Source organism: Fulmarus glacialis, unplaced genomic scaffold (genome assembly GCF_000690835.1).
Source record: "Fulmarus glacialis isolate BGI_N327 unplaced genomic scaffold, ASM69083v1 scaffold16184, whole genome shotgun sequence".
NCBI lineage: Eukaryota > Metazoa > Chordata > Aves > Procellariiformes > Procellariidae > Fulmarus > Fulmarus glacialis.
In genome coordinates, this window is record NW_009208831.1 from 1 (window position 1) to 16739 (window position 16739).

Genomic DNA, 16739 nt, shown 5'->3' on the forward strand with positions numbered 1-16739 from the left:
GGCCCTAACGTCTGTGGGAGCGACCTTCTGCTACCTGCTCTCTGCCGCGTTCGGAAAGCAGTTCGTCGTCCACTACTTTCCTGATAAAGTGGCTCTGCTGCAAAGAAAGGTAAGCAGACACCCGGAATGCCCCCTGGGAGAGCTGCCTTTTGGGTTGGCTTAGCAAAAAAAATGAATACGTGTAGGGGATGCATCGGGCCTCCTCTGACACAATCTAGGAGCAGACTGCTCTCTTGGGAGCAAGCCTGTTTGCAAAGGGGGTGCGTGGAAAATCCCAGATCCCAAGGAAAATCAGAAGTAAGATAATGGATTGATTGGGAAGCTGCTGTGCTCCAGAACTGCCTCCACCCATCCTGTGCCGCGTGGTACAGTTGGAGGTGGTTCTGCTGTTCGCTTCTGATCTCTCATTCAGGTTAGATCCCATTTTCACGGCTTGCATGGAAGGGGCTGGCTCACCATTAGGCTCCCATACATACGTAAAGTTGCGGCTTTTCATCAGTTCAGTTATGTTGTGGCATGTTAGAAGAAAACTTAAACTCACTTTAGTATCGTGGACATTCGGATGTTACTGCTGTCTGAAGAGCAGAAATAATTTGGAATATTTCTCTTGGCAGGTAGAAGAGAACAGGAGCTGCTTATTTTTCTTCCTGTTGTTCCTGAGGCTGTTCCCCATGACACCAAACTGGTTTCTGAATCTCTCAGCTCCCATTTTAAACATCCCTGTGTCCCAGTTCTTCTTCTCCGTTCTCATCGGTAAGGCCTGGGGAGTGTGACATTGCCTCTCTCCTCATCACAGAGCCTTGGGTAGGATGCCGAGCTGGGGAAGGCAGAGCGGCAGGGTCATAGCTGTCACTCTGCCCTATTTAACTTTTTGCCTTCGTGCTGCCCTTATACTCAGAGGTCTCAGAGCATTTTGCAAATATGCGTGCGTCACCAACCAAAGTTTTGAATTGTACCCCGTTCTTTCCGTTACGAACACAGACCTGTGTCTGCGTCTGGCCTTGGGCAAGGGCATATCTGAGGTAATTTTACATGGGGGGGATGCTAACAGGCTGCTTTTCTGCTCTGATTCTTTCAGGTCTTACACCATATAATTTCATCTGTGTGCAGACAGGAGCCATTCTGTCACAAATCACCTCTTTGGATGCCATTTTCTCCTGGGACACGCTGCTCAAACTGCTTGCGATGGCTGTGGTAGCATTGATACCAGGGACCCTCATCAAGAAATACAGCAAGAAGCACTTGAAGCTGGATGAAAACAAGCATGCTCAGTTACTCAATGGCAAAAAGAGCTTGTGATGGCTCAGGTGCCCCAGATGTTGGGGGACTGCCTCGCAAAAGCTGCAGGTCTCTGTTCCTGTAGGTTATATTCTGCATGCTCTGTGCCACCATGGACCAAGGACAATTGCAGTTTTTAATCGTTCTTCTCGTCTAAGAGGAGGTGTAAGGTTCTTACTTTTAATGAATGTTTAACTGTGCATGTATCTGCACGGAGAGCACTATACAGGGGCTTTGTGAACACTTCAGTTCATTTGCCTGTTTCCTTTAAATCAGCCTGTGTCCCCAGTGTTGCCAGGCCACTGCAAATGCATTAGCAATGGCAAAAAAAATCAGGAGTATTAGCATCCCGTGAGGAAGGCAAATCAGAACCCCTTAGGCCCTCCCAGCTCTTCAACACGGGGCCCAAGCACCGCGCTCCTGCTCAGCTGCAATACCAAAAGCCTTGGCTATTTTTCACTACCACTCTAGTAGCAGCATTTCCCAGCTCTAGGCAGGTCCTACTCCATCCTCTCCAAACCCATACTTACTTAGCATTTTTGGCCTAAAGTGACGAACCATGCGCTTCTGTGCTGTTAGGTGCAGTAGTCCAAGTACCAACTTGAGTAAAAAGTAATGATGTTTCAGGGTCCCTGCACCTTCTGCAGCAGAGCTTGCACAGTTGTAGAAGACTCTTCCTCTGTCATTCAGATGTTCAGTAAGCGCACCCTCCAGCAAAGTTGTTCAGGATTTGGGGCCAGCTATGAGCTGCCTGTATGTATCATTCATATGTCAGAACACAAAAGATTGCTTCTGAGGTCTGTCAGTGGCTGCTGCTCCCCACAAAGATTAAAGGGGAAAAAAAAAAGGAATAGATGTGCCTGGCTGGCAGTGATTTGTCCTTGAGAAGCACCTTTAAACCTACACATTTGCTCATGTATAACTAGAAGGTTTCCAAATTAGCAGGTAGGCTCTGTCCCAGTTGCTGGAGAACAGTAGCCTCCAGGGATAAGAATATGCTCCTGGGTTTTTGGTATTTGCACCTCCTTGCTCTACTCTCCATGAGTTTGCCCTCCACTCAGAGGATAAAGTAAACTTTCTGGCATGGAAGGGGGCTGATGGGAGACCCTGGAGCACTCGGGAAGCTGACAGAGTGAATCCTTCATCCATTTTACCTTCCCCACCAGCAGGGTAGGAACTGAGTAGGACAGCAAGGTTCCCAGGATGAGAAGTCATGGTCGCAAACATCATGTTAGTTATTAAAAGGCTTCATTACATTATCCCAAAGTACATGAGAAACCATTCCCAGATCACCAGACCAGCCTGAGAAGCATTGAAGTACACTGGCTTTTTATTCCATGCATTGTTTGCTTTGATAGTCATTCTTGTTTCCATCACTGTACACTGTTCAATACAAAAAAAATCAAGTTTGTATCAGGAATCCGCAGAGCAGGGAGGAGAGAGATGAACACTACTGGACAGGGCCAAGATGAAATGGTTACTTAACACGACAGTGGGGAAGGCAACATTCAGCTCTGGGAGAAAATCTAGGCTAGTGTTCAGGAGCTGTCAGGAGCCATGAGAACTGCATCAGGGCAGTCAGGATGCTGAAGGGAACCCACGGTTTACTTCTGTCCTGCAAATGCGGTGTTACTGCGAGGAGGAAGCAGGCTGATTTATGCCTCTCAGCCCCATACCCTGCTAGGAAAGAAAGTGCAAGGAACCGCAGCAGAGGTTCCCATACAGCAACGTGGAGATCACGTCCATGTGCAATTCTGGGTAGGTTTCACTAAGGAAAATGCCTATATAACCCCCTGCAGAACTGGCAGCAACCGTCCTAGGAATGCAAGGGGCTGCTGAGCCACCCCTGCCCACACACTGCCGAGGGCACGAGATGAGTGTGCAGGGGGAGGCTGGGATTACACCTCCGCAGGTTACGCATTTAGGCAAGGGGGAGCAGCCCTACGGCAGTCCCAGAGGGACGCTGCATGTAGGCAGCAGTTACGAGGAGCGACGCTGGACTGTAACAGTGCAATGACCCGGGCATGTAAAGAAACTAGAGCCAAGTGTGTCAGCAGACAACCTGAAGGGTTCAACTCTGCTTTCTCCAGGCTGCAGAATGGGCCAGCGTGTCCTCGGGCAAGGACGGGGAGGAATCGGCACACGCCTGGGACAGCTGGCCCAGAAGGGTCCCAAAATCCCACACATCAAAGCTTCTATGCTTCTCTGCAAGCCCAGAGGAGCTTCACCACATAGTGGAGGAGCTCTAAGCAGACCACAGCTACCAAAACCCCTCTGGGATCTTTTTGTTAGGGACTGAATCATCACAGACTGAAGTCCCTGCACGGAGACTCGGACGGGCCTGAGCTGGAGGCAGCTCTGCTTTAGCCCTACTGCTGTAGGGCTGCCCTACGGCACCAGTGCTGCCCACAGGCAGCGGGTACCACAGGGCCATGGACTGGGTTGACATCGGGCTGCCCGCAGGCAGCCAACAGGCCCTGCCTGTTGGAGCTCAGGAAGCCTGCCAGATCTGAGTGGCAGAGTCTCTCCAGAGGCGTAAAGCCTGGCATCCTCTGCTGCGGGGGACATTTGATGGTAGTTCTCAACCTCTCTTTATGCAATAGTTTGGTCTTCCTCTTTGTGTGCACACAGCTCTCCACTGCTAAATGCCTGCATCCCAGCCTCCAGCCTCCTGAGTGACCATCTGCACCACCTCCTTCCACACCAAGACCCCTCTCACACCACGATAGCGAAGCCATCTCTGGCCCTACCACCTCCTCCTGCCACTGGCCGAGAGACAGAGAACATCTGGGAGGAGGAATGAGGGATGGGAAGAGAGAGGAAACAAGAAACAAGCCAGAAAAGAGCTTCGCTCCCCCCCGCATTCTGCCTCCACCCAGAGCTAAGTATTGCTGCTGCAGGCAGGGGCGAGCTGGTCGCTCCCTCTCCTCTCCAGCAGCCTGTTTGGTCCTGCACGGGTGATCCACCATGTGGATCCACTGCTGTCCACACCTGATCTCGTACCCGCTGCCCGGAGCCATTGCCTTCCTCTCCGTTTGTCCTTTTGGATGCTCTTGCCAGGGGATCTTGTGATGGTTATTCACTTTGTGATCAATCCAAAAGCCACTCGCTCCCTGATCACCATTCCCCACCAGCTTGGGGGCTGCCAACTCTACTGGCAACACGAGCAAATTGCAGCATCGACCACGAGGAGTATCACAGGGCCCAGGGAGCTGACTGCATCCATCCCTCTTGGACCAGCCTTGACAGGTTCTCTGCCCCGGTGTAACAGCATCCTTGGAAATCACAAGAGGCGGCAGCTACTGACAGCCACTGAGACCAGCTCTGCTCCCATCCCCCCCAGCAACCAGGGAGAAGGTAACATCACACAAACAGATTACAATTGTGCTAGCGGTGAAGCCAACCTTCTGATCGACAGAAATGATAATAAATAATAAAATAACATCATAACTTAAGATCTGTGTGTAGTCCAGCTACAAAAATTTAAAAATATGGGATAATTTAACTCATACAATACTGCTCTCTGTATAAGTAAGACATTTTCCTTCATTTTGCCATGAGGCTATAAATTACCACAGTTAAATTCAAACCAATATTTTAACATAAAATGTAAACAAACAAAGCAACAGAAGTACCTGTCCATGGTCCATTCCTGCCATTCATCTCAGGCTGGTGTGCCAGTCTGCAGAGCAGCACCCAGCAGCGTGGCCGTGCACCAGACACGCATGGCACAGCCGCGCCAGCCAGCACGCTAGGAAGGGCAGAGTGAAAGCTCTTGCAGGGGGACATCAGCTAAGGTGGGGGGGGAACGTGCTCTATCGTTTTGTTCTCTTTAAATATTGATTTAGAAGAGTAGTGTTTGAAGGGAAGGCACTATGAGTTCTATCAGAAAACAAATTTTTCTCATCTGCCAATGCACATACCAGTACTATCCTCACTTTCACCTGCAGAGTTTCAGCTTGAAGGAGAAACAGAAGCCTCAGGGTACACCTGAGACACAGCTGTGCCACAGCCACCATCAAGATTCCCTGTGCAACTTGTTTTGCACAAAGCCTGACATGAAGGGCAGGCAGCTGTTAATGCTTTCAAGAATGTACAGTGAATAAGGAGACAGAGCAGGGCTGATGCTCTTATCTAGGCCAGTGATTCCCAGTCTTCCCCCTCAACACACAGCTCTCTGCTGGTTATCGATGCTGTTGTAGGTGAGAGACTGCTTCTCCAAGTCCAGTACAGGCATCTCCAGTTTCCTCCCCAGAAGAATGCTGAGGCTCTGCAGAATGTGCTTTCCACGGTTTGCAAGTTCTTGCTTTTCCAACACTGATTTGATTGATTTCTTTGACTGACTGAAACAGACAGGAGGTAAGAGGAGGAAGTAAACTGGGAAATGGCACACTGCATCTGAAAGAGGTTTCCCTGCTCAACTGGAGATCGACACTGCCAGAGTGAAGCAAGGACGATGTTAAGAAGTGCTCTTATACCAATTCTCGAGAGGACGAGGTTAGAATACATTTGCAGGATCTCACAACAAAATGCTGATTAAAAAAAGAAACTAAAAATCCTTAAAATAAAACCCACTATTACATTCCTGGGGATGTATCGACTCAGAAGACCCTGGATGTTAGCACCTCAGTACCAATTTTCTCCAGGAACATGTCCACCTTCTGATTAAAAATGACCCAGCTGGTTATACTGAATACGCTTTGTTCACAGGTTACCCTATAGTAAGGTCTTTTTATGCTTCCTCATTTGATAAGACTGAGTGGTTTAGTTTTCTTGATCTGTTCTCCATTCTTCAGGGCCACGAGGCCTGGTCCCCTGTGAAAGCAGCAAGAGAATCCCCCCGTGTTTGTACACAAAGCTGTCCAGGCAGGACTCCCAGGATGTTCTCTGTAGTGTGCTTGCTTTCTGAACTTTTTTTTTTGCAACAAGTCTGTGTGTCTATAAATACAATCCACTCTTTACAGTAAAAAGTGTTAAAATGTCAAAAAAATAAATATCCATGTTACAGTAACTAGATTATTCAATAAAATACATCCCTGCCATTCTTGATTGAAATGCTCAAAGAGAATTAATTTCATTTGGACATTTTCCAGAGATTCAGGTTATTGCAAATCACTCCTGGGGTGGGAAGGAGAAGCATCTTCTCTTCCTGTAAAGTGTGATGGAGGGGAATGAAGTGGAATCTCAGGGAAATCAAAATGCCAGTATCAGGAAGCTTTGGGGGAGATCTGTATTACCAAGTAGCAGAGCTGCAGGGCTTATTGGTCCTGACTGTGGCATCAGAACACTCCCCTTCAGAAGAGTCACAGTCTGATTCTCCAAACTGTGCTGGGTTCTGCAAAGCAAAAGGACAGGGAAGATGTGAGCAACATTCCTGCACTGTAGATCAACCACACCATCCCAATCTGTAACAGCAGACAGGCAAAGGTTACCACCAGCAGAGAAGGAGAGATTGGCAGCACACAGGAGAGATCAAGAGCACACAATCGCCCTACCAAAGGTCACTTGTCTCCCCTCAATGAGGGGACAGCAGAAAAATATCTGGTCAGAGCACTATCAAACACAGACGGAGTTATGAGAAGATGGTGCAGCAGGCTCTGCCCTACCCCTCCCAAACACTTGAAAGACAGTAAAAGGAAGAAAATGATTCTAGCTTCGTCAGCAAGGCTGCCAATGGATAAGTTTGAGGCAGATAGTTTATATCCCTTCCGTTTCATTATCTGCTTTATGTGCTATTTTTTATCCCACTTAATGCAACTGCAAATCTGAGAGCCTCCCAATATCACACTCATCTTGACCAGCAAATTATGTTCAGCTTTGTTCGTGCTACTTTCCCCCGTCTACTCATCTGGCCAAGTATGAGAAAGACTGGGTATTTAAGCAGTTGCTTTGCTGTAGGACATCTACCACAGCATTTCCTAGGCAGTCATCCTTTTTCATTTCTGACCCTTGGATTCCTTTCCATAACTTTTTTTTTTTTTTTTACTCAATAGAAGGAAGGGGGGATTGCTAACCTTACAACTCACCTCACAGCTGTGTTCATCTGCACAAAGTTTGCCCAGAGACATCTGAGTCTTGACTCTTCGCACAGCACACTCTTTGTCTGAAAGCCCATCAGACTGGGTGGAGATTTCAATGGGGATCTCTGGAGTCTGGGACAACATGTCCTCCAGCTTCTCAGCCAGCTCATCTTCCAGCTTGGTGGCCAGCTCATCTGGGCTGTTCGAATGATCGCTTGTGTTCCCCTCCTCTCCATCTGACACAGAGAAGTTCTCCGAGCTGAAGGTTGAGTAGGACTGGCAGCTACTAATGCAGCGGTGAGGTCTGCAAACCAGGAAAAAAAATCCCTCTGATTGCAGAGGAAAAGCAATTTCCTGGGTGCTGTGTTCGGCTACCCTGCTACAACTGGCTTCAACAGACCCCACTCCTGGTGCCCACTCAGCCCTGGGTGAGCCTGTCCCCAGGAGCCCGCTGCCAGCTAGAAAAGTTACAGCTTTTCAGTGGACAGGTTTCTGCGCACGCTCTCACTGCACAGAGTAAGAATGAGCTGGAGAGCCAGCGCAGCGCAGGAAATCTGTTTCTGACGTGTAGCAAGGGTACCAGCTTTCTTTCGAGACATATATCGCAATCAAAACCCTCACAACGTTAGTAGTGCAGTGAATGCAGAGTGGCTGCTACATCCTTACACAGGTTCCCCTGGCAAATCTCTCATCTTCCTTTCTGAAGCATGCAATGCAGAGCAGATTTTTGCACCTCTACTTTTAACTGGCATCTTCAGCACAACAAGAACAGGGCTTACTCACTGTAACAGACAGCCCAGGCTGCTCAATCGTGTTCTCCCTAGCAGATACCGCTCAGGCACAGTGCACTCAATACTGCTTGGTCGCTTCTCCACACTGGGCTAAGGGCTTGATCCTTCCAAAAATGTCTTTGAGCAAAACAGGTCCTATCCCTAGAAAAGGCTTTACACCAACTCTCCAAGAGCCTCTTCCCACCCGAAGAACACACCTCCAGCTGAGTCATAACTGATCTGCAAGGCTGGCAGCAAGAGCTCTGCAAAGTGTTGGGCTGCCTTTCACATCTTGGAGCTATGGAAATCTACCACCTTTTGAATGATTTAGTTCAAGATCTGCATCTTTAAATTCATCTGTTCTTATTTGGTCTTGTCTGCTACATGTTCATAGCAGCTGATCTGCCCTGGAGCATATTTTTCTTTATCAGTCCTTTTTCCTAAAGAAAGGCTGTACTGTAGGGTTCAAGCTAATTCAACTGGGAATATCTGCATCAACTGGCAGTGATCCCAACAGCCAGGCTCGAATTTAGGTATGTGCGTTCAAAAAATAAGCTCACAGTTACTTGAATGTGGAAATCACCTCATGCCAGGATTCAACAGTAATGGTACAAAATATCAGTTGACTGAACATGGCAGGAGACCCATAACAGGTCATCACATTGAATTCAGGAAAGGCAATTTGTCTTCCAAGTTAGTAAATCACAGAAGAAGCAACAATCACACAAGAACCGTATGAGTCAGAAAACTCATCGAGCCCAGCGTTCTGTCTCCAACCCTAGGCAGGGAAGAGATAATCTGGGAGAAGTATGAGAACAGGGTATGCACACAGAGCCTGCCTTCTCCTGGTGTATCTTCCTGGTTTGTACCATTCAGTAAATCAGACTTCTGAGCTGAAGATCAAACCTGGATGACAATGCTTAACAGCCATTGATGGATCTACACGCCATATATTTAACTTATGACTTGTTTATGTTTTGATTTCCACAGCATCCTTGACAAGGAGCTCCACATCTGAAAATATTTTGGATGGAAAAAGCACTCACTTCTGTCCATTTTAAACCCCCTGTTTGCTTCACTAGGTGTCCGTAACATGAATGTGAAGAATCATTCCTTGTCTATTTTCTCCACACAAATCACAATTTCATGCACCTCCAGTATCGCCTCTCCCCTGCTAGACAAACCTTCCTCATGGATTTCATCTCTTCTTCTACGGAAACCATCTCTAACCATTCTTGTCACACTTCTCAGTACCTTTTCAAATTTTACCATGGTCTTTGAGCTGGAGCAATGAAGGTGGCATTTAGGATTCAAGCTGCAGGTGTGCCATGGATGTATACAACAGCAGATAAGCTTTTATTTTCTTCTCTGCTCCTTTCCTAAGGACCCTTAACCTATTTGCCCACTGGAGATCACTTCTGCACTTCAAGCAGCTGCTTTCATAAAACTACTGCACCAATGCCATGATCTCTTTCCTGAGCACAGGACTGTAAAGCCCGCTATTACATATGCTTAGGTAGGAATGCCCCCTCAAATCTCTTATTTTACATGCAACACCACCAAATTTGATCTGCTGTTTTGTCACCTAGCTCTTCAATCCTACTTAAATTCAACTACGAAGATGCTGGAGTCAGCCCCACTGCAGCAACAGTTAATAAACGACATTTGAAAGAGTTCCAGTAAGTCTGATTCTGGTGAAACAGATGCAGCACTTATTTTTATAGGCTGAATAATGTTACCAAGTGTGATCAAGTTGTGCTACAAACAGCCTGCAGCAGAAAAGCTGTGCTGGAGAAAACATCTCAGAACAGGCTGAAAACAGCAAGCGAACATGGAGGATCACTGAGGGCAGATGGGACGCACTGAATGCGATTCTGTTCTTTTGCCAGCACCTTCCACAGTTTCAATGCTGGTGTGCAGCTGCTATGACAGTTCTCCTCCTGAGTTTTGTCCCACCAAAGAGAGATTAGAGTGAATTCACCTTTTACCTTTGTCTACGAGGAAACTCCACTTCACTGTCTACTTCGCCCTCTTCCTCTTCTGAAGAGTCATCACCGCTCTGGCAGAAAACAAGGACAAGAATGATACCACATTTGTGAAGGAACAAACAAGCAACTACATGGCTGCCCCTTGGCCCTCCAGGACAAAGTCACTGTGTCAACGGGCTGCAACAATCAAAAAAATAACTTGCCTATCAGTGAAAACTGACTCAGACGTCTTCTCACCATGAGATTATTTCAGGCAGTCTTAATGCTGGCATTTCTGAATTTGGAGTGATTGACTTTGAAATACACTGGAGTACTTTAGCAGGCAATGAGTACATAACGTTCCGGATTTTTACAGAAGCAAATCAAGTCATTAGTATCACACAAAAATCCACATAAATTATTGAGCTGATTTGGCACTCTTGGCTTTACAACTTCGACCCTCTTCTACATAAGCCCATCACAGAGCAGGATGGGGGATGACACAGCCTTTGCTGGTGGGTTTCACCAACTAGGAAAACTTAAGTTTTGTTTCATTCTCTACCTCAGTGAGCACAGAGCCTTTTATTCTCCTTTTCACATAAAAATCCGCCCCCTGCACTCTTGGTTTTTACAGCCTCCTTCCATCCTATCCAACCTGCCAACCCCTGGTTCAGACTCAGCCTTTATCTCATCCCCTTCCCTTGTAATATGAGGTCCTCCTCCTGCCTTCATTCTGGCCCCACGCTCTTGGTCTGGTACTCATCCTCTTTTCCTTCACTTTTCCACTCAGGCCCAGTTTTCCTGCTCTTTGAACTCCACTCAGACTGGTTTCTACTTCTCTCACAACCTGGATGGAAGCAGGAGGAATGAAGAACAACCGTTTCTGTACAACCGTGCCGTAACATCTTTCTGACTGTTGCAAAATCTTCACAGAATACATGAGAACTATGTCGTTTGGTCAAGGGGGACAGTTTCTGGCAGGTGCAGCAAAAAGCATGTCCCCAAGACCATGGCAAATGTCGAATTTCTGTTCCGAGGCACAGTAGCGCTACAGATTCTCAGTGAAACTGATACATGATATTTAACATCACCAAAAGAATGCATTTACGCCTTCCTTTGTTTTGAGAAAGGTTTGAAAACACTGAGACTGTTTCAACAACAAAAAATGCAGTGCACCAAGTTTCAGCTCAAACAAAAACTGGCTAAACTGCAAGTAACAGAACTAGGCCCTACCAAAACCGCATTTGATAACCCTCATTATTAGCAGTATGCCCTGATATGCCTACAGTACTTCTCAATAAAATTGATTTTAAAAGTATGTCCAGATCACAAAGCAAAGTTCAGATGGGCACGATCTCTTTAAGATGAAGTTGTAAATACTGCTATGTGCATGGGAAACACGGCTTTGCTACTCTTCTATATCCAGACACTAGCCTATGCTACACACCTTCTTTTGGTAGAAAGGGAAAAGAGAAGCAAGCTTTGGTTTTTTCCAAATCACTATGCTTTGTCCTTACCTTTTGAAGGGGTCTTGCTTTGCAAGGTAGCACTGAGGAAGCCATGTGCTGAGGAGTGCCTAGGGCGGACGCTGACTTACAGTTGCTGAAGCCCTCTTCCTCCATCTTCTCAATGAACTGTGCATTTTCGTATAGGGAAGCAGATGTTGGTGACTGAGAATGGCTCATCCCTGTTTCAACAGATGACATCTGTACCTGACCACTGTCCTCTTCCCTGCACTGAAGACAGGAATTATATGGATCTGTTTTGCAACACTCCCAATGATCAGCTTTGCTTTCTTTGCTCTCCAGATTCCTTCGGCAATCTGCTTCCATGGCAGCGGAGATGAGATCGGGGCTGGAACCAGACATCCGCCTTTGCGCGTGGTTACTGAGAGGGCTCCGCAGCGCTGCTGCGGGGCCAAAGTACCTTAAGTTGTTTGCGCAGTTGGCAATATCTTGTCCGTGGGCATGAAGCCGTGAGTGATGGCCATGGGGATGGCTGTGGCCATGTTGCTGCGGTAGGCCGGGATGATGAGAATGATTATGAGGTGGAGGTGGGGGTGCATCATCTTGCACTGGCTGGTTTTTCAAGATCCCTGCAAAATCATTGTAGCTGCCTTTGCTGTTCCCTCGGCGGTGACGTGGCTTACTGCGGTAGCGGCTTTTGCCACTCAGTGTTGACATTTTGGGACTTCCTGAGACTGGCGAGCCATTGGATGCTGCTTCTGTGCTGGGTATGCCCTCTGACTTCAGTAGATCTGGCCTGAGAGACAGTCAGCAGAAGTTACACATTAAACCACAAACTAAGAAATGACATCCGCTCACAGCCAGGATGAAGAGGCAGCTATAGCCATGTGCACACTCTGCTTTTTAAAATCTACAGGCTTCCCTCCCCTTCAGCTGTTTGACTTCTGCATTTAGTTTCCTTTGATTCTCTCCATTCAATGTCCTTTCTGTTCAGCCCATCATGCTCTATACTCCTTTCTTGCTGCTTTTTCCAGTACCTGCCACATACTCTCCTTTTTCCGCTCTTATTTTGATATTCTGCTCCCAAAATAGCTGCCTCCTAAGATGTTGGTCTAGGGCATGCCTCATACTATGTGCATATACAATGCTCAGCACAATAGGGTCCCAATCTGCTGATAGTTATCAGCCTGCTCATTTCAGAAGCACATGTGGATATTAATTCAGAAGTGATTATTCAGTGTTAGTCAGGACTCTCTAACTCCTGGAAATCCCAGAAAAGGGAAGAATAAAATAGACAACTCCTCCAAAAAAAAAAATCTCACTTTCTGAAAGACATGCAGAAGAGAAATAGCTGAAAGGACAGTATGAATTCCCAAATCTCAAATCCCAATTTAATTCCTCAACAATGAATCCATCCTCTCAGAGGGCTAGCTGATTTCTGCAATCCCTCACCCTGCTTACTACCATTCCAGTCAAGGATGATCTAACTGCTCTTTGCTTGGACAGTTAGGAATTTGAGACAACACACCGGACACCTCCTGTTAAAACACCATCATCTGTGAAAAAATCATATGGACCAAACGGTTCCAGAGAGCTGCCCAGATAGAAGGAATGGCAGGATACATCCCTTTTACCTTAAGATAATTAAACAATTGTGGCTCTGAGGATCAGACCAGGCCCAGGAGTTAACACCCCTTTGGCCTGTCCTGTGTTGCGTTCAGACTCAAAGGGAAGTAAGCTGCCTGCTCATCTCAACGGGGATCCACCACTGGTTCCTGGCACAGAACTAGGTTGTTACTTCTTACCGTTTAGTCTGGCTGCCTGGTTTATGGGAGACCCCTTTCCTCTTCATCAGCTTCTCCACTGTATTGGGGTGGATTATTGGTCTGACTGGGTGGCGTTTGTAAGTCCCAGGGTATTTCTTTTCCACTGCTTGTTCCCTCCTGAAACATTGGGGAAAGAAAAAAAAAAAACCACACCACAACAGATCAGTTCTCTCTTTATCCAACTGCAGCTCCCGCTGGACAGAAACACAGCTCCACCACGAGCACACTGCATGCCTGTTTCTCAGCTATGGCTGGGTGCAACACAACATGCTGTTCTGGGAAAGGACACAGTCATTTTCTAAATTCTCTCTGCAGAGACCAGGCAGTTGGAACAGGGCCCTGGCGCATAGTCCCAAAACAGCACTGCTTTTCTCTTTACAAAGGGGCCAAAGGATGCCAACACCAAACGGGAAAGGTGCCTTTCTCCCAGTCAGTAAACACTGGGTAAAGATATGTGCACTAAGTGGTCTGCAATAATCTACTCTTAAGGGGCCTCTCAGCTCTTTCTTTACCCTGTAAGTTTGTCAGGGGACACTAAATCTACAAGTACCACTATGCAGTTCAGAAATGAAGCATTGGTTTTTTTCCTCCTCCATGCATATTGCCATGTGCACGGCATGCCATTATGCCCAGAGATACATACTTTATGAGCTCCTTCTCACGGACCTCCAGCTGCAGCATAATAGCACTGAGCTCCATGTATAAGTTATTGGCTCGCTCCAGCTTCCTCTCATAGTGTTCGCGGATATCCAATGCATGTCTGAAAAACAGAAAAATAATTATTCCACAATCTGATGACCATGGACCAAGAGAGAATAAGGAAAAGTACAGGTGCTTTAGGAAAAGGCCTTCTAAAAGTCAAATTTGCCAGCTGTATTGCACTGAACCCCAGATAGAGCTGACAGTGAATGACAATTAAGAGCTTGATACAGCAATGAATCCTGATACGATTTAGAAAGCGTTTAACCATCCTGAAAGAGGGGCAACGCTTCTCACTAGAGAAGCTGCAAACGCCTCACACGCATCCACAAGCCCTTTGACCATGCCCTGATCATCTTGTTTGCACAGAGAAGGGGCTAAGTCAGCTTCTAAAGAAACAGGGAAAGAAGTCATCTGTTTGTATTTCATAAAAAGCAACATGCCCCTACAGCTACAGTATAGTGGCAGAAAACATCTTGAACCACAGCTGAAAGATGTGACCATCGAAAGCTCCCTAGGGCTAGGGAACACTGATCGACAACTACATCAAACTGGCTGAACAAGGTTTCCTTTGGTTTCTCAGGTTTGACATAGAACTGCTACTTAGTGTTTTATGTTTCTCTGTCATAACTGTATTTGCAAATTTGTATCACAGAAGATAACACTTTCCTTTCTAAAATAAACATTCTGCTTTCATTTTTAAGTTGGTCTAATGTTCAAAATGAATTTCAGTGGGCTGATAAATCGGAGTGTGTTTACTTCTCTGGAAATACCTAATCCAAAGAAAGTATCAGGGCAGAGACAGCTCACAGCAAACTGCAAGATGCATTTTCCACTGAGATGGATGTACCTGCTTCAGTGCTGTTATCACAAACACCAAAACTCAGGCAGAAATATTCCCTGGTAAACACACAAGCCTTTGCCTGTCTTGCCTGGAGAAAACTGTTCAGACTGCCCAAGAGCAGGGACAGTTTCCACTGTTTCTCTCTCTCTCTAGCTTTCCATCAGCCAAGCAGTGCTCAAGGCCGAGGGCATGCCCGTGGGAGCTTCAGTTTCTGGACTCACAAGGAATTTAGGCTGCCCAAATTTATGCCACCAGGAACACCGAGTGCTGTTTTGGGGTCCTCAGTACAAGAGGAGCATGAAGACAGTCAGGGGCTGGAGCACATGCCCTGTGAAGAGAAGCTGAGGGAGCTGGGCTCAGTTAGCTGGTGAACAGAAAGCTGGATGGGAAAAGTAAGCAGTAAACGTAAAAGACTGTCAACAGACCTCAGCTCCTCTCTTCGACGACGAATCAATTCTTCATCTAGCCGGTGGATACAAGTTCCTTCACTTTTAATTTTCTCAAAATGTTTCTTCACTTCTTCTCTCCATTCAGCCTAGGGAAGCAATTTACTTTCAGGTATTTACAAAGGATTGGGAACCCTGGTTGCACCAAAGAAAAACTCCTGGGCAACATTCTTTGTGTCTGCAAAATTACAGGTTTGGGTTGAAAACATGTTTCTGTTAGCTGAAGTATTTTGGGTAACAACATTGCGGCATGTTTAGTTTCAGCACTTTCAAATGGTATTTCCAATTTTATGCTCCGATTAGATAATTTAAAACATATCTGCATTTTCTAAAAAATATTTTCAGAAATTTCTAAAGCTGTTCTCGTCCTAAGACATATTCTTCCCTTTCGGCATTTAAAGTAAACAGAAAGGCTTATGATTTGGAAACCTATATTCATGACAACGATGACTGTCACTAAGGTGATACGAACTCGATTTACCCCTTGAAGCCCTGGTTCTTGCAGCTTTAATAAATGTACCCACTTCCTTGCATACACCCCAACACTGTGTAGATCCTCTATACTGGAGGCAAGGTTTCATTCTCATTCCCTCCTTGGGAGCAGACAATAGCTTGCTGGGTAGGACTTGGAGGAATCTCTAAGAACATACTTTTAGATCTTCCCTGAAAGTCCCAGAGTCCCTTCACTGCCCTGTAACAGCTCTTTGTCCCACTGGCTGCCTTGCTCATCTTCACTATAAATGCAGCAGTTCCTCTGTCAGCAGTCTCGTGCTCTCCTGTACAACAACACCAGGAGAACAGCTGGGAGCAGAACATCTGAAGTCAGCAGTCTCAGGGAGAAGTGAATGAGACAACATTGAGTTTCTGACTACAGTCAGCAGATGTCTCAGTCTGTGAAAGTTTGGGTAAAAGATTTTCAAATACCCAGCAGTTTGCTTTTCCCCAAGAATCAAACAGAAATCATGGATTTAGACTTCTGCTGTACTTGATGCAGCCTCTGAAATCAGATCCCTGGAGCTAACTCTAGTACCCATGGGCTACAGCCATTCTCCAGTTACCTGTGATTTGAAATAGGTTTCCTGAGGAGTAGCCAGCACGTCAGCAGATGCGATATCCAGGTGCATCAGTGTCTGCCGGAAGGAGGGACGATTCCGGGGCTTGCTCTGCCTGGAGCAAAACAGACAAGTACCCAAGCATGAGATGAGGTTAACATTGCTAGCTACTCCTACCCTTCTGAAAGGGTTTCTCACTAGAACATATTCTCTGAATAGTGTAGCTGACAGATTAGAGCAAAGGAGCTTTTCTGGTTTTCTCCTTTGCTGAATACGAGTTTATCGTGCTAGAGCTGTTTTGTATACAGTTTTTGGTTTGTGATGAACTATTCTGAAGAAACAAAAGAGATGAAAACCATTTAAAATAGGAA

The 16739-nt window shown here is 46.4% G+C and overlaps 2 protein-coding genes across 2 annotated transcripts; one reads left to right on the forward strand and one right to left on the reverse strand.

The window, feature by feature from the left end:
- Positions 1-4: 4 nt before the first annotated feature.
- On the forward strand, positions 5-1546 carry TMEM41A (transmembrane protein 41A; the record flags this gene model as incomplete). Its single annotated transcript, XM_009576645.1, has 3 exons — positions 5-109; positions 615-753; positions 1079-1546. Coding segments are annotated over 3 exons (465 nt in total), but the record flags the coding sequence as incomplete, so codon positions are not given.
- A 4481-nt stretch (positions 1547-6027) lies between these two features.
- On the reverse strand, positions 6028-16483 carry MAP3K13 (mitogen-activated protein kinase kinase kinase 13; the record flags this gene model as incomplete). Its single annotated transcript, XM_009576646.1, has 9 exons — positions 6028-6427; positions 6516-6613; positions 7305-7602; positions 10057-10127; positions 11553-12297; positions 13307-13444; positions 13971-14087; positions 15296-15405; positions 16375-16483. Coding segments are annotated over 9 exons (1723 nt in total), but the record flags the coding sequence as incomplete, so codon positions are not given.
- Between the last annotated feature and the right edge of the window lie 256 nt (positions 16484-16739).